Source organism: Passer montanus, unplaced genomic scaffold (assembly GCF_014805655.1).
Source record: "Passer montanus isolate IOZ18808 unplaced genomic scaffold, ASM1480565v1 scaffold26, whole genome shotgun sequence".
Taxonomy (NCBI): domain Eukaryota; kingdom Metazoa; phylum Chordata; class Aves; order Passeriformes; family Passeridae; genus Passer; species Passer montanus.
In genome coordinates this window covers 4,282,882-4,300,764 of record NW_024367261.1, presented here as the reverse complement: position 1 = coordinate 4,300,764, position 17,883 = coordinate 4,282,882, and the positions used below count along the sequence as shown (strand labels likewise).

Sequence of the window (17,883 nt, the reverse complement as noted above, 5' to 3'; positions counted from 1 at the left end):
CATAGATATGTTTTTTGGCTCAAGTTTCGTGTTCTGTATCTGCTTGCCTCAACAAGGGGGAAAGTTCTCATTCTTTAGTGACTCTGTATAGTTTCAGTGATGAAGAATCTCTTTAACCATCATTTGCATTTAATTTCCCTCTGTACATGATCATAAATACCAGAAGCAAATGTCTAAATAGCATGAATTGTAGCTGCTGGGCCCAACAATAATTAACCACTTTGCAATGACAAGAGCTTGTTGTTGATTAATGTCCAACAACTCTCATCCAAGGACTCTTTAGAAGACCTCCTATTATTGGAATACTTCAGCATGATGCAGGAGATGTGATCTTTTATCCCCCAAGCAAAGAAAAGAACTGGACTTCAAAGCTTCGGTGATTCCTCGGTTTTAAACGTGGCTTAAAACCCTTAAAAACAAGATGCTGGAAGGCATATCAAAAATGAGCACATGTTCAATGTCAACAGCCAGATTTACAGCACACCACTGCTCATTACCTCCGATTGACCATGAAGGTTTTCCCACTCAAGAGTGACTGATCAGGTTTTTCAGCATTACCTACACTTAAAGAGCTTAAGGTGAGATTCCAGATTCCCCTTAAACCTTAATTGTCATTACACCAGCTTCTAGGTGCTTACCTCCTTCTTTTGATCTAGTTCAAAACATTTCCTCTTACCTAAATCTCATTTCTAGGGAAGACCATATTTAACTGCCCAGGCGTTCAACTACTCACTTTCCTCAGCTGGTACAAGGAGCTTCCCACCCACAAGAGGAAGCAATGTAGCAAGGAATTGGTTCTGCAGAAGACTATAAATACTGCCCTGTGTGGCAATCTGACACAGCACTGAAACAAGACCCTCTGTCATCAAAAGCCCGAGCTGAGAGTTTCTCACTACTGGCAAGCTGTGTTGTCACAGCATCTCTGTCATATGCGTCCCAGAATAGAAGATCTGAATGCTCACAGAATTTGTGGGTCAGTTGTGGGGTAATTTGTTCAAGCAGAAGAATGAAAAACTAATAACTGAAAAATTTGGGCATGAGGAAAGATTACATTGTTACCTGTTAGTCCCCTGCTCTCTGCTGTCAGTGATTCTGTTTCACCTTGAATATCCAGAATGATCTCATAGTGAGTTCTAGCTATGGCTATGTCTGTGTAATGCTGCTCCTGGTAAGCCTAAAATTTATATGTGACTGGCAGCATTATATGAAATCTCAGATCTTGTAATTGTACTTTAAGATCTGCTCTGGCTTTCAAAACCTGTGGCCACGGAGAGAAAAAAAAAACAAAAAACCAAACAACAAAAAAACCAAGAACAACAACAAAAAAAAAAACAAAACCAAGAACAACAACAAAAAAAACACCAACAAAAACCCAAACAAACAAACAAAAAAAAGTCTAGACACTATTTGGTCCTGAAGGGTTTGTGGTAAAAAAAAATTAAATAGGCTATAACTCGTGAAGGAAGAAATGAAATATTATAGGGAAAGAAGTCTTGTTACCTTACATTTATTGTCAGTTTTCCAAAATAGTTTTTTCTATTAGGAATTAATAGATGGTTTGAAACCATGTTTTCCTCTATACATATGTCTATCTTTACTCCTTTCTTCCTTCCTAATCATGCTAGAACTTGCTGTGTTTCCCTAAACATTTACCCATATTGATTTTACCAAGGTCTATGTTACAAAACATGCCAGTGTAATTAAAACCATAGTGAGTGCCAGCACCTTACATAACTGCATTATATTGTATGTGTCACTATTTTATAATCACTTAGGCAATTCATCTCAGCTTGTCTTAGAGACTCACTCCACACAAACTTCTGGGACTGAAAGAGTGGAAATTTCTGTTAGATACATGGGAAAAATTCTTCACTGTCAGGGTGGTGAGGCAGTGGAACAGGTTGCCCAGAGAAGCTGTGGATGTCCCACCCCTGGAAGCCTTCAAGGCCAGGCTGGATGGGGTTTAGAGCCACCTGGGCTAGTGAAAGCTGTCCCTGCCCATGGGGCAGGGATCTTTAAGGTCCATTCCAAACCAGGCCATTCTATGATTCTGTGATGTTATGAAATTACTTCATTTTTAAAAATTAGTTGAGGTTAAATGGGAAAATAGTTCACCAGGGAGAGGGAGCAACTTCTGGTTTTGTTCAGCTATGACTTGTGCTGTCTTCACCATGGGGAACATTCCAGGTCCACAGTATGTATTACTTGTTAATTCAGTATTGAGCTGTGTTAGCATCTCTGTCAGACAGAACTCTTGGTCTGGTTGAGATGCTTACCAGAACAGAAACCTTCAAGACTAAAAGTTAGTTAGAAGAGCTGTGTTTAAACTTGCTGCTGGTTCCTTGTTCAGCGTTTGAGGAGCGGCTGAGGGAGCTGAGGGTGTTAGCATGGAGGAGGCTCAGGGGTGACCTTGTCGCTCGGGGTCGGCCTCTTCTCCCCAGAGTTTCAGATTGGACATTAGGAAGAATTTCTTCGCAGAAAGGGTGGTTAGACATTGGAAAGGGGCGCCCAGGGAGGTGGTGGTCACCGTGCCTGGAGGTGTTTAAGGACAGCCTGGAGGTGGCACTCAGTGCCCTGCTCTGGCTGACACGGTGATGTTCACTCACAGGCTGGACTCGACTACAGAGCTCTTTTCCAACCTAAATGATTCTCTGGATTGTGGGGGGGTTTGTTTGGGGGGTTTTTGATCGCGGTTTTGGTTTTGTTTGTGGGGGCTTGTTTGTTTTTGTTTTGGGTGGTTTTGTTTGGTCGGGTTTGGTTGTTTGGTTTGTTTCTTTTTCCAGAGGACGAACGCCAACCTAAATGATTCTCTGGATTGTGGGGGGGTTTGTTTGGGGGGTTTTTGATCGCTGGTTTTGGTTTTGTTTGTGGGGGCTTGTTTGTTTTTGTTTTGGGTGGTTTTGTTTGGTTGGGTTTGGTTTGTTTCTTTTTCCAGCGGACGAACATGATATGTGTGAGGGAAAAAGATGAAAAGGGGAAGATAGAGGATGAAAAGAAAAAAACCCCACATCATTAACACAGGAAAATAAAACCGCACAACCTGCGCACCCGCAGCAGCTCCTCAGGCCGCCTCGCCCGCACGTCAGGAGCAGCCGCCTCGCGCGGCGATACCACCTCGTGGCGGGGGGGAAGCCCGTTTCTCCGCTGGCGCAGTGCTCTCTCTGACAGGCTTTTCCCCCCCACTCCGCCGCGATAAGTGGGAGAGGCGAGGCGCGTCTCGGGCGCACGCGCGGTGATCGCTCAGTGCCCGCCGCGATGGAGGAGGTGGCGGAGCGCGGCCGGGCCGGCGCTGGGGCGGCGGCGGCGATGGCGGAGGGAGGCAGCGCCGCCGGAGAGGAGGCGGCCGACGCCAACGCCGCGTCCTCGCCATCGCCGCGCTCCCCTCCGGAGGGCGGCGGGACGAAGCCACTGAGCGCGGCGGAGTACGCGCGGCGCGTACACCAGTGGCTGTGGGACTCGTACTGCGGGTACCTGGGCTGGCAGGGCTGCCCGCCCGCCTTCCTCGCCGCCGCCGCCGCGCAGCCGCCCCCGCCCGCCGCCGCTGCCTACTACAGCCCCTTCTACCTCTTCGCTCCGCCGTCGGCACACGCGGCCTCCGCCGGGACGGGGCCCCGCGCCCCCGGCGCCAGGGCGGCCTCCGGCAGCGCCGGCAGCGGCAGCGGCGCCTCCCGGGACTCGGGGCGGCCGGCGGGTGAGTGCGGGCCGGGCCGGGCCTGGGGACACAGAGGAGCTGGGGAGAGCCGCAGCTCCGGGAAGCGGGATCTGGAGAGGGAAGCCGGGGTGTGCGACGTTGGGAGTCGCTGCGCTTCCGTTGGCTGCGGCCCCGGCATGTGGCTGTGCCTTGTGACACAGGGTGACAGCCCTCACACCGAGGTCCTAAGTCCGGAACTCGGTCCATAAACAAGTTTGGATACAGGGTGACAGCCTAATACTGAGGTTGTAAATCCAGAACCTGATGCATAAGCAGGTCTGGGGGATTGACTTGCATATACAGCTCCAGAACTTAAGATGTTTTCGTGCATACGAAGGAGTTAATTTTTTTTTCCAGTGGAACTTATTCTTGTGGTCACAGGCTTGTAATGCATCTAGCTTTATAAGTAGCCTATTTGGATTATGAAATCTAAGCTAACTTTGCCTGTTTTAGTGAGCTCTTGGTGCTCAAATAAAATAATTTCGACGAAGCAGAGAAGTGAAAACATGCTGATGTTGATCAAGCTTGGGCAGTGGGACCCGAGATAAACAATCGTCTGTTGCAGCTGTAAACATGGAAGGCAGTGCACAGCAGGCCTGCTGTTTATATTTCTCGGGAATGAAGCAAACTCATTCTGATCACATGAGAGGTAAAACCTGGAGAAGCAACAACTCCTCACAAGTCGAGGAGTGCCTCGGTCACATTCCTTGAATGTTCGTACCGCTGTGAGCAATGGTAGGGAATTGTGGAGGAGAGCACTGCTGACAGATTTTGGAAAAAAGCCAGAGCTCTTTTCTCTGTGCAGGACAAAGTACGACATTGCTGATCTGTGACATTATTTATAAGCTTAGTGGCCCTGTGTGTGTGGAAGATGTATTTCGATCCTTTTCCCTTATTTTCAAGGGAAGAGAGCCTAGCCTCTGGGCTTGTTTCTTTCTTACGTTTTTAAGTAGATTTTTTTTTTTTAAAACATGGGGACACAAAATAGTATTTTCTGTAATTATGCCCTGATTCTGTTACACTTTGGTTATGAACTGATATTACCAGTCATTAAAGGGAGGGTTGGACAAAGGCTAGGCTGAAGTGATCCTTGAAATTTCTTTTCAGGAGCTAATTCCATATGTTAAAGATTATTTAGGGCATGAATAACACTTAATGCTGCTGAACATGGTTATTCTGAATATTGCATACTATTACAACACATTTGGCCTTCTTGAGGAGACTGGGTATGTGATGCAGCGATACAGTGCAGTTGTAAACAAAGACTGCTGTGCTGATGCCTTGGCTTCAGATTGCAGATGGATATATCTGGAACAGCTAAAGTGATTATGGCTCCTTCTTCCCTGCTGTAGATTATTGCCACACAGCAGCGAGGCGAGGCAGGGCAGGTCACGGATCTGTCCCTGTGCCAGTGCAGTTTACAGCCCGTGTGCTTACGTAAGCTGAAATAAGTGACAGCTTATGTTAATGTTGCAGATTTCAAACTGGAACGTCAAAAAGTGGGATTGTTAACTGCCTCTTCAGGCTGCCTGCAGGTGTGTGTCAGAGCAGCAAAATTTAACAGCACCCTGGGCAGTGACAGGCTCTTTGTGGACAGTCACCGTGATTTAAGACACTTCCTTGCCTGGTCCCTCCCTGCTTTACTGCAGGAGATTACTGCTCATCCGCTGGGAACAGTAGGGCAAAAGGTGCATCCAAGTCCCAGCTGCCCTGTGGCTGACGGGTGCAAACTCCTCTTAAGCACTCTGTGGATGTAATATCCTAGACGTTGAGCTGGGTGGATGTTGAAATTGGCTGTCCTTGCTGAAAAAATAGTAACCCTTGGCAAAAGAGTGGATTTCTGATACGATGTGCTTAAATCACTGCAATGTAAATCTTCCAGAATCTAAGGGTTGCCAAGGTTTCATAATATGATGGAGTTAAACATAATTTGAATACTTATTTTCCTAGCCCCTTGTAGCTTCTTCTTTAGGTAGTAATTTAATTTATTCAATGGTGAATAAATCAGTCTCTTCCACCAACTTCAACAAACATGCTGCTTTTGACAGAGCAGATGAAAGCTTTCATCTGCTGCTGTGTGCTCAAGCCAGCATGAGGAGACTGGCTGTGTTCCCTCCTGCCTTAGTTGAAGGATCTCTAATTAGAATTTAATAGAGAACTTGGGCAGGCATTGACAATGGCAGTGGAATCCATTTTAGTATTATACATGTCACTGTTTGACACTGGCCCAAATCCAGGCACCCACGAGAGTCACTCGCTCACCCTCCCCTGCCACAGCTGGGCAAAGGAGAGGAAAAAGAAAAAGTAAAAGAAGCCTTCTTGAGTGAGATAAGGACAAGGAGGACTGTTTCAAGGGAAAAACAGGCTCAACTTACATTGCAAAGTGAAATTTATTTCTAACAGAATCAGAGGAGGATAATGAGAAGTAAAATAAGCCTGTAGAACATCATTTCACTCCCAGCCCCTCCCTCCTTCCCACCGACAGTGCAGGGAAATAGGGCTTGGGGGTTTTGGTCAGTTCATCACTGAGATTTTCTTCCACTGCTCTGGAAGAGGAGTCCTTCCCCTGTCACACTGTGGGGTTGGTCCCACAGGAGACAGTTCTCTGTGAACTTCCCAGGGTGGGTCCACTCTCATGAGCAGCAGCCAAACTACACCTACTGCAAACGTGAACCCCTGCCACAGGCAGACACTCCTCCCAAAACTGCTGTGATGTGGACCTCTCTTTCCACAGGATGCAGTCCTCCAAGGACAGGCTGCTCCAGCCTGGATGCAGGGACTCCCTCTCTCCACAGGTTCACATCCTCCTCCAGGCATCCGCCTGCTCTGGCATGGGCACCTCCCCCCTGGGCTGTGGGTGGATCTCTGCATCCCCTGTGGATCCCCATGGGCTGCAGGGGCACAGCTGCTTCACCATGGTCCTCACCATGGCCTGCAGAGGTATCTCAGCTCTGGCACCTGGAGCACCTCCTGCCCTCCTTCTCCACTGACCTTGGTGTCTCCATGTTGTTTCCCTCACATATTCTCACCTCCTCCTCTTCTCTAAGTAGAAGCAAAACACATTAGTTTGTTTTGATTTTCTTCTTAAATATGTTGTCACAGCGGCATTGCCAGCCTCCCTCAGTGGCCCAGTTTTGGCCAGCAGCGTGTCCATCTTTGGAGCCATCAGCCTTTGACTTGTTGGGCATGGTGGGAAGCTTCAGCAGCTTCTCACACGGGCTGTCTTTGTGGCCCCCTGCTACCTAAAACCAGGCTACCTGATGCTGTCGATGCAGTGACCAGTGCAGCAGGTATGAAACGAAGCTGTATAAACCCAGGTTGTTAAATAAGAGCTGGCTCTTACCTGATCTCTGCCTGATTCTTCTTACCCCGTGTAAAAGTGCTGTGGGCTTTGGCTTGGCTCTCACAGCTCACAGGGCCATGGCTGGTTGCATCAGTCTTAGCAGCTGAACTGGGGAGGCTTATTCTAAATTGAATTTGGTGATGATTTTTGAGACTAGAGAGTGATGTGCTTTTCTTTCCTCTTTTGTCCTTACTCTGTGCAGGGATAAGTATTCTCAGAAACAGTAACAAAACCAGTTGCTGTTTCCGCAGGTTCCATCTGGTAGTGGAAGGGCATTTCTAAGTGAAGTTTTCATGTGAGTCATTGCATGTTTCGTGTGAGAGTCATGTTTGCCCTTTGGAAAACAGTGGAGTAGCTGGGTCCAGATGAAATTCTTTTGCAACACTATTTCTTGGAAACTTTCTAAGACACTCTTTAATGTTTTCTCTGCTTAAATCACCTGAGTAGTAAAAGCTTGTGACTCCTTACTTTGTGGCCATTTTTGCATGTGGCAAATTAAATAGGAGAATATGTTATGTTTCCTGGCTGGGGGTAGAGCAGTATGCTGTGTTTTATTAAAAGTAATGTGTAGAAGTGTTTATGTCAAGTATGACTGATATTTTCATCCATTCCTGTTTGTATTTGAGGGAGATAAAATAGGCTGTGTTTTACTCTGAGAACTTGGTATACACAGAAGCCTTGGTGCTGAGGATCTGATTTTCTTTTAAATCTGACCTCTCAGATTTGCACAACTCTGTTCTCTATGACATTATTCTAAACAAAAGAACACAAAAACTGATGCCTCTTCAGTGTGCTTAAGCAGGGTGTGATTTTGCCTGTGATCCTAATTATGAGAGACTTGGTTCTGAAACAGTTAAAGTTCTTCAAGAAGCTTCTTCTAATTCAACTTAAACAATTCAGATTATTTTTTATGCATACATTTTTAGAAGTTTTCTCAAAGAACATGTGAGCAGAGCTCTTGATTATGTTCTTGTAGGGAGGTTAATGTGGGTTTTACTTTAGTGTGAACTTTGTGTTAGTGCAGTAAAATCTGGGTAATGTGAACTATTTCTGTTGCAGGTCGGGAGTTCCTTATCCCTTCACTGGCACACAGGTTCATAGCAGAGATGGTGGATTTTTTTATTCTGTTCTTTATAAAGGCAACCATCATTTTAAGTATTATGCACCTCAGTGGAATAAAGTAAGTTGAACAATTTAAAGCTTTGTTACATACAGCTTTAAGTTAAGCTTTTCATACTCTTTGAGGTGTCAGGTTGTATTTATGGTATGTTTTTGCATATGATATCGTTAAATGAATGACAGAAGTTGAGGAAAAGCACCACTAGGCTAACTTCATTGTAAACACATCCTGATTTTAGGTCAGCGAATGGAAAAACAGAATTTGTACTGGAATGTAGGCTCACAAATCACTACTAAGGAAAGATTAGACTTGCACGTTTATGCAGGGGGGAAATAGCAAGATTACTAAAAAGTTCTTTTGAATTTTCAAATTAAAAACATATGACAAACTTTTTATACAGGCTTCAAAATGTACTAGATCTGGCTGGGATTAAGTTAATTTTCTGTATAGCATCTTCTGTGGTGCTGTGTTTTAGATTTCTGACCTAAACAATGCTAACCACCACAAAAAAAAAAAAATCTGATCAAGCAGATCAGATATGTCTGTACTTTGAAAATACAGCCTGGTTCTAGGAATACTGCCACACTGCAGGCTTCACTGGATGTAAATTGGGTTTCTTAAAAAGTGCAAATAAGCATTGTGCCAACTGTACACTAGACTGAAAGATCTGTCGTTTCACGTTTTGCTACGCAGATGTAATAATTTACCTCAAACACTTCTTTTTTAACTGCTTCTTTAACTGTAGATATCTTCCTCCTTAACTCACTTATTCTGCTTTGTGTTCGTGTAGTCAAATATTTCAATCTGATTAAGAGATGAGATCTTGGTGTAGTCGATAATTTTAGAACACATTTTGGAACCCAGGCTTTCTGCTCAGGAACCATCCAAACGTTGCCTGACTGTAAAGTGATAACAGATACACAGATAACATCTTCCAGAGCTTCACCTGCGGCTTGAAAGGGGTGTGGAAGAGGTCAAATCCAAAACAATAAATACGTAGATGTAAATGATTGCTGGGTTTTGTTGAGATAAGCAGCAATTAAAATGCCAAACGTTCAGTTCTGTTTAGTGGCCAGATCCCACCACCTGTAACCTGACAGCTTGTGTTTCCATTTTGCCTTTAGTAGGTGGAGAATGATACAAAGTGAAGCACTGGGAAGATGGGGAACAACTATATGTATATTGCTGCTGTAAAGTGATGAAAGAGTAATTTACAGCATTTTCAGTATTAATAGTTTTGTGAGACAGTTGCTTACAGTGAACTTCAGAGAAATGTTCTGGGGGGTTTTCTGCTTGAGAAACATGGTGTGCTTGGGGTTAGGCTGAATTGTCATGGAAAACACAGGCCCTGGCAAGCTCAAGAAAGACACTTCAGGCCAAAGCTGTATTGAAGGGAAATGCAGGTTGTGCTACATTGGTTTTTCAATTCCTGGGTTGTTTTGGGTTTTTTTCAGTCCTCAAGTCTGAATAAAAAGGAGGGCAAGTAGCAGAAATGGACTCTTTCAAAGTAGGACTGCACAGTTCTGTGTGAGCCTTAATTAGATGCCTGAGTGAAAAATTCTTGCCTTAGTGTGTTGCAAGTATAACCCTTCCAGGTATCAGATAAAAATGTTATGTCTGTGGAGTTTATCTTATGAAAACACGCCATTAACTCCAAATGGATGCTTTGTGTAGCTCTGTTAGGCTGAAACCCATAAGGTTTCAATTGCTTTATGTTTGAATTCTCCTATTGCATACCAGGGTGCCTCTGGATAGGTATGGTGAGCCGTAAGGAATGAGAAACCCTGATGAGAACCCTGATCATGCAGAGGAGGATATAGGGCTCCCCTGATTTCTTAGGGAGACTGCCAGCTTCTCCCTTGCATTCGTAAAGAGTGCCCTTTTCTTTTTCCTTGTTTGTGTAAGAAGGTACTTGGAGACTTGGATGCCTTCCATTTGTATCAAGTTAGATGATTATGTGCAGAATCTGATTACCTCCCAAGAAGTGTGAGAATTTCCAGAACAATTCTGCAGCTCACTACCCAGGGACACCATTGTGCAAAAGTGGTAATAAAGAATGATCTTTTCTTAATGAAAAAGACAAAGCAAACTAGGCAGTAACTCAGAATGAAACAGTGTTCTGAATTTTAATGGCTTGTTTAGTATCAGAGAGGTCAAGGAGCTTTTGTTCTCTACCAGAACGGAGGGAGTGAATTCTGGTATGAAAGGGGTAACACTACTATTGGAATAAGTATGGTTTTAAAGTTCCAATTTTAATGGCTTGTTTAGTATCAGAGAGGGCAAGGAGCTTTTGTTCTCTAATACCAGAACGGAGGGAGTCAATTCTGGTATGAAAGGGGTAACACTAGTATTGGAATAAGTATGGTTTTAAAGTTCAGTTTTATTTTGTACAGGGACATCTCTAAATTTGCCATGCATTACATCATAGAAGAAATAGATGAAGATACGTCCATGGAAGATTTGCAGAAAATGATGATAGTAGCTCTCATCTACAGGTTATTAGTCTGCTTTTATGAGGTAACTACTCATGAACATTAACCCCTGTAATTAATAGTTGTGAGTTGTTGAAGAAATGGTTTTAAAAAGTAATGTTATCGTTGGCCAATAAAGTAAATCCTCTTAACGGTATTTTGGATTATGGTGAAGCTTATGACATTCACATAGTCCTGAGGATAACCAAGTTTGGGAGACCTGTCAACAACACTGTAGTGTGTGGAATTAAAATAACCTTTCTTTCACAGATAATCTGTATTTGGGGAGCAGGTGGAGCAACCCCAGGAAAATTCTTGCTTGGACTGCGAGTTGTGACGTGTGAAACTTCCGTACTTATTGCACCCAGCCGTGTGTTAGTCATTCCATCTTCCAATGTCAGCATGACAACGTAAGTGCTCCTGGCTCAGTCTCATTGTGTTCAGGTTTACAGTGTCCAAAGTGTGGGATTTGGAAGGAAGTTCACTGTTGCTTTGTTGTTGACCTTTGCAATAATTAGACTGCAACAGCTATTGTCGGATTCTGTGATCTAAGAATAAAATGGTAATTATTCGGTCACATGGAGTATTTTTCGGGGTTGGTGGTTAAATCTCCTCTAGAGTTCAACTTCTGTGCTGTGCAGAATTTGGGCACTAAACTTGGAAGTTTACTAATGTCAGCAGAAAAGTGAAGTAAGGCACTGAATGTTCTATTCTGATTTCAGGTCCACAGTACGAGCTTTGATCAAGAATTTTTCTATTGCATCATTTTTTCCTGCGTTCATTACACTGCTGTTTTTCCAGCATAACAGAACCGCCTATGATATTGTAGCAGGAACTATTGTGGTCAGAAGGAATGGAGTCAGATGATACCAAAAACTGAGATTTACGGACTGGTTCTGAACATCCCCTCCAAGCCCCAGTGAATAAAGACCTATCCCAGGACTGAAATTGAGGTGTCTGTTGGAATCTTTAGCCCTAATTTAAATAGGAACTGATTCAGAAGCTAAACAAAATGTATGGTTCCTGTATGATGCCAGCAACTACCTTCAAAGTATTGGAGTTTTCATAGACGCCAAAGAAGTTTGGGAGAGAAAATACAAATTAAATCCAGGAGTATTAACCTCTGACTGATGAGACAAAACCTTTAATTGCAAAAAGGAGCTGTGGAAAGCAGATCCGCAAGAATATGCCACCTTAAAAGAAACATTGCTCCTACAGTTTTGGATGTTGGCTGATAACTAGAAAATGAAGTTCTTTTCCAGGCAGTTGCCTGTCAAAGGATAAGGGGGAAGAAACCTGCAGTATTAGACAGCAAGGCAAATGATGTTAATTAAATTGCCATGTATTTAGAGAGATCAGCAGTGTTTATCAGTGTCTTTTATTATTGCTTCACAGATCATATTTCCTCACCTTTAAGTATTTTCTCACAACATTGACGTGAAAAGTTTTTTTGCATGATTGTCTCAAGCACTGTCACTTACTTCACTCGTCCAAGCTAATGAAGAAGTGAAACAATAGCTGCTTTTTCCTCTGGGAAGGGTATGTTACACTGCAGTGTTAGTGATCTGGTGTGTGTAAATAATTCCGGAGCCAGCAACAGTACAGACCATGCTAATGAAAGGTAATTTTTTTGCTTCTGTTTGGAGTGAAAGCACTTGTCTATTTCTTGCATATAATGCAGAGCAGAAGTGAATGTGTTTCAGGAGCATGCAGAAAACATTAACTGAAATGTGTTATGGGTGTAAATCTGCAGAAGTACAAATACTGGTTATTTTCACTTTATCATTCTGGCTAATTGTTTGTATATTCAGAATAACTTAAATACTGAATAAAGAAACCTAATATTTTGCATGACTATATCGCTTCAATGATTCATTTATTCTCATGTTACTAGTATCTCAGGAAACTAATGTGAGCAGTGTTAGTGTTTTACTGAACTTAAGTCAGAGTCTGGAACTCTTCAATCACAGTTTTTGTATGTTCCTCTCTTAGGGACTCAACGTGCCGCTCAGTGGCTGCAGTTCTCGCCCTGCCTTCAGTTTTGCACCAGGGCTTGGGTGACAGTAGAAATGTTTGACAGCTCTTGTTATTGCTCTTGTTTCCAGGTGTAATAACTTAATCAGGAATGTGTTCATATGCTGCAATATTTTTGTTGGACAAGTTGTGTTCTTTGTGTGTATGAGTGTACTGTGCATGCATTTCAGTTTTCATTTGGAATGATGATTCAGGACTACATCCTGTGCTTATAGTTGCAGAATGACATTTTGCCGTTGATTACGTATCCAGAATGAGGTCACTAACTTTTTAGATAACTACTTCTAAGTATTTATTTTTGAAGTAAAAGAAAAAAAAGTTGTCTGGGTTAGAACACTGTTGTTAGAGCCCTTGCTTAGAGCCATTTTTGAATACTGCCAGGGGTGGTGTATGACTGTACTGTGCATGCATTTCAGTTTTCATTTGGAATGATGAGTCAGGACTAGGTCCCGTGCTTATAGTTGCAGAATGACATTTTGCCGTTGATTACGTATCCAGAATGAGGTCACTAACTTTTTAGATAACTACTTATATTTATTATTGAAGTAAAGGAAAAAAAAGTTGTCTGGGTTAGAAGTTGTTAGAGCCCTTGCTTAATCATTTTTGAATACTGCCAGGGGTGACTTTGCCCTCTTGTCATGTCCAGCTTGTGCTTGAAAGGCATCTCACCTCGTACCAGCAGACCTGCAGGAGCAGGGAGCACTGCTGGGATGCATGGCAGAAGTGCCAGCCAAGGCCCCAGCAGTCACCTGAAAAGAGCAGTTAGCCTTTGCCCTCTTGTCATGTCCAGCTTGTGCCTGAAAGGCATCTCACCTCGTACCAGCAGCACCTGCAGGAGCAGGGAGCACTGCTGGGAGGCACGGCAGAAGTGCCAGCCAAGGCCCCGGCAGCGCCTCTGAAGACATTTACACCACTGACAGTGATGCAGGTCTCTGCCCTTCTAGCTGAGGGAAGAATTCCTGTCTGAGGCAGAGATAGACTGCTGTGACTTGCTACAAATTCAGCTGTGGGTCCACAGATAAACAAGCATTTCCTCTGATTTTACTAGAATAATTTCTGTTCTCCAAGAAGTTCCTGTAACTGCTACAGAAGTGCCCACCCCCTATTACTCATTTCCAGTCTTCAGTTAGAACAGTGGTGAGTGTTTATAAACACTGGGTTGGGTTTCTTTAATAGCATCACAAAAAAATTAGCTGCAGTCAGCTGACACATTGACAAGCTGCTCCAAGCTTCAGCCTACAATAAAATTCTCCTTCCTAACAGAAGACTTCTAAATTTAAGATCCTCTAGAGTCAATGTGAAAAAGCAGAGGTTGAAGAAAGCACGAGACATGGCTCAGGTTGAGGGAACCACCTCCTACAGTTACAGCTGGGGATGCCTTTACAGAGAGTTAGAATTGCCAGGTAATATTTCGCAGTTTTTATTGATGGCATTTATCCCATGGTTTAACATGTTAATTATACTGTAATAAACATGGCTTTAATATTAAACTTTTCCTTATTATCCAAAGTCACCACAGTCCATTTCAGTAAATATAAAAATATATACTTAATACTTTGTACAATACTGGTTTTTGGTCCAAACAAAAATGGATCAGAAAAGCCAATAAACTTACTTTAAGAATTCCCAATTTTAAAGATTTTCTAAATGGATTTAGGCAACTTTGAATAATGGGATTTACATAAAATCTGAGACAATACTAAACAAAAATGGCTGTAACACACAAAATTAAAATTTCCATTTCACAGATTTGTTATGCCAAAAAAGTACATAGAGAAACAAAATTGTATTTACACGTTTCATAATAAAATAACAAGGCGAGACAGGTGATAAAGGGCTGTAAGAATGAAAATATAGAAATAGCATATAATTATTAAATGAAGAACTACAGATCTAACAAGTCCTTAGCATGGATCATCCTTTAATCAATCTTCCCCTATCAGAAAATTTTAGTGCACAATACACCCAAACTCACTCACTTCACACATACACCAGCACAAACTCAGCATAGAAATCATTCGTTATCAACATTCTCTACTCTATACAGCATCCCTCGCTGCTATAATTACAATTTCGAGGCGTCAGTAAACGCGGATGAGCGCACGTAGTCGTGCGGATGAAGAGGTATCGACAAGCCATTCACTGTGCAGGCTCTACTCAGGGCTACAGCCAGACCATGCCGAGTCAGTGAAAGAAGTAACTTGAGACTTTTGCTTGAGAACAGCCTTGTTGCCAACTTTACTTGCTACCAAAAAAACGTAACGGGGAGAGGGGAGGGAAGGACAGGAAAGCTAAGTTTTATATTCCTTTAGGCAGATCTGACTTCCAACAAGCCAGCGTGAGGTACAATCCCAGTAACTCAACAATTCAGGGTAGTAGCTGAACATCTCAGGATAGTAGCTGAACATTTCAGGATAGTAGCTGCTTCCAATGTTTTTGATGCTTTACCGATCAGGCGTTTACTTTCTACGTCTAACTGCAGTCTTTATCTTCCGACCAGCAACTGAAGGTCCAGAGGCAGAGAAAGCATTTTTCCCGTTAGTCCTATTAAAAGAAATTAGCAGTTCAGAGTTTAGGACAGTGTAGCTGAAAATTCAGTAGCAGCACTGAGTAGATATTCCAGAACAACTGTTTCATAGTCTTGTCTCACTAGTTACCAGCTGGCAACAAGCAGCAAATGACGAACAGGAGGAAGAGAGTTCCAGAAACCAATTAAATCTCTCTTATTCAGAAGGGAAGCAGCAGCATAATGGCTGGATACGGGTTCTACCTTTCAAGAACAAGACAATCTCACACGTGTTGATGGGTGACATTCCTGACTGCTAGGCTCCTTTACAGATAGAGGTGCTTAGTTAGCCAGTCAGGCTAATAAAAGGAAGGATGCCAAATTTAGTTTCAAACTCCAAGGTTCATCTGAACACCTCATGATTTAAGTAGAGGCTGAACACTGTCCAACGATATTACCCAAAGCTCAAGGGAAATTCTGATACAGTCTCTTACCCCATTGTAAAAGTTGGAGGCTGGTTGAATGAAAATCCTGAAGTGCCAGAAGGTGGTGCAGGAGCTGCTGATGCAGGAGGATTTGCACCAAAAGTGAATACTCCTGGGTTATTTGGAAAGCTGAAATTAGTAGTATTACTTCCAAACTGGAATACAGAACCTGGGAAGATGGGGTGGAAGCAGAAGGAAGTAAGAAAGGTGAAATTTAAGTTCATCCTTTTCAGCAAAATCCTCATGTTCTTCCCCAGGTTTTACAGGTTGCTCAAGATGACAAATTTGGGGGGTGCAGCAGAAGTGTCAGATTACTACAGAAACAGTTTACTGATTTCCCAGCCTCGTTGTCCCCTCTGGACATGCTCCAGTGTCTCAATGACCTTCCCAAAGTGAGGGGCCCAGAACTGGACACAGCACTCGAGGTGTGCCCTCACCAGTGCTGGGCACAGGGGCAGAATGACCCCCCTGCTCCTGCTGCCCACACTATTCCTGATACAGGCCAGGATGCCATTGGCCTTCTTGGTCACCAGGGCACACTGCTGGCTCGTGTCCAGAAGCTGCCCAGCAGTACCCCCAGGTCCTTTCTGCCTGGGCACTGTCCAGCCACACCATCCCCAGCCCATAATGCTGCAGGGGGTCATTGTGGCCAAAGTGCAGGACTGGGCACTTGGACTTATCAAACTTCATCCTACTGGACTCTGCCCATCCATCCACTCACACAGATTGAGGAATTTTTAAAGTGCTGGCACACTGATAATTAATTGTTTGCTAGCTTCCATGCCACCATTAGATTTATACCTGTGCATACTAAAGTTTATTAATCAAGTCTTAAATTGTAAATTTATATTCAGGTAAACTTTTCTGTGTTCATGCAAAGGGGACTTCCTTTCCTTTTATGTGCCAGCAGTACCTTGTCTGAAAAAACCCTAAACATTCCAATCATCAAAGTAAACTAGTAAGTAATACAGAAAATCCAGACAGGACTTTACCTTTGAAATGCTATCTGACTGATGAAAGATCAACTGAGTAATGTGTTGTGCACTAATCTGCTTGTACTAATCTACTGATTAGTACAAAAATATCAGCTACTTTTAATGGAGGCTATTTTGTACAACTTCTGATAGGAAACAAGGAGGCTTTTCCCTTTCAGTATTTGATATGATATCAAACAGACATTCTGGCACTTTTTTTTTTTAAATTATTACTAGTATGGAACACATCTTTCTTAAGTTACAAGGTCATTCTCTGCCCCTTTCCCATGGCATTTTATACTTCATTAGTAAAAAGATCTTAATACAGTCTTAACCCATAAATGCTTAAAAACCCTCAAACAATTCTGACTGTATTTTATAAAAGAAAAGTATTGATTCAATTCTCAAATCAAAAAACAGTAATTTTGCAACGTGTCTCCTCTTCCGTTTTACACAATCTTACTAGTGGTTTTCAACAGTTCCTTTTAATCATTAGGTTTCTAAAGAAAATAAAGCTCAAAATTTAGTTGTAGAGTTGCAACCTCCATGTCACCTAAGTCTCTTGTGGAGAAGGCTTTACTGTGAAGCTGGATACCCGTGGCATACTGTGTCTCTACAATTAGGACTGCGACATAAACGACAACCCTATATCCATTATTATTATTATGGATGGCAATTCCTATATTTAAACACACATACAAGGCCACAGTTATGGTGCACTTCATGAAGAATAAAATCAAGTATATAATCTTTAACCGGAAGAGGATGGTGGGCACTCACCAGCACTGGGGGTACCAGAGCCAAAGGCTGGCTGATGGGCTGCCTGCTGTCCGAACACCGAGGGCTGAGTGCTGCTCGTCACCGAGCCGAAGGCAGAAGGAGCAGGGTGGGAGCCAGCAGAAAACAACGTTGTGGACAGCGATCCGAAACTTGGAGCGCTTTGCTGGCCGGAGCCTGGGCTGGGGCCGAACGCTGATAACTGACTGGCGCCAAAGGCTGGGCCAGCAGCAGGCGCTGGAGGCCCAGAGCCAAAGAGAAACGAAGACGATGATCCTTGGGGGACACAGAGGGATGTCAGTATGGGTCCCTTCCCTCCCACCCTCAAGAATGAATCCAGAAACGAAAGGTTCTCAACCTCAGGTCTGGTAGCTGAATACTCATTCTAATTTCAAACTAATTGTGTGAGTATATAAAACAGACACTACCTCAGCCACAACAGGAATTGCATCTTTTCTTTTAAGCAACATGAGAAACACTGT

The 17,883-nt window shown here is 43.2% G+C and overlaps 2 protein-coding genes across 4 annotated transcripts in view; one reads left to right on the top strand and one right to left on the bottom strand.

Annotated features, from left to right (window-relative positions):
- The first annotated feature begins 3,237 nt into the window (after positions 1 to 3,237).
- Positions 3,238 to 12,482, top strand: FAM8A1 (family with sequence similarity 8 member A1). Its single transcript, XM_039712052.1, has 5 exons — positions 3,238 to 3,691; positions 8,094 to 8,214; positions 10,548 to 10,671; positions 10,896 to 11,035; positions 11,348 to 12,482. The coding sequence occupies exons 1-5, from the start codon at positions 3,256 to 3,258 to the stop codon at positions 11,490 to 11,492; spliced, it is 966 nt and encodes a 321-aa protein (XP_039567986.1). The 5' UTR covers positions 3,238 to 3,255; the 3' UTR covers positions 11,493 to 12,482.
- Positions 12,483 to 14,055: 1,573 nt separating this feature from the next.
- Positions 14,056 to 17,883, bottom strand: part of NUP153 (nucleoporin 153) — a 43,720-nt gene continuing 39,892 nt past the window's right edge. For all 3 annotated transcript variants that reach the window (XM_039712034.1, XM_039712035.1, XM_039712036.1), the window contains 3 exons: positions 17,405 to 17,677; positions 15,660 to 15,819; positions 14,056 to 15,203 (listed from right to left, as the gene is read on the bottom strand). In XM_039712034.1, the coding sequence (XP_039567968.1) occupies positions 15,119 to 15,203; positions 15,660 to 15,819; positions 17,405 to 17,677 (518 nt within the window). In that variant the 3' untranslated portion in view covers positions 14,056 to 15,118. The remainder of the gene's footprint in view (positions 15,204 to 15,659; positions 15,820 to 17,404; positions 17,678 to 17,883) is intronic.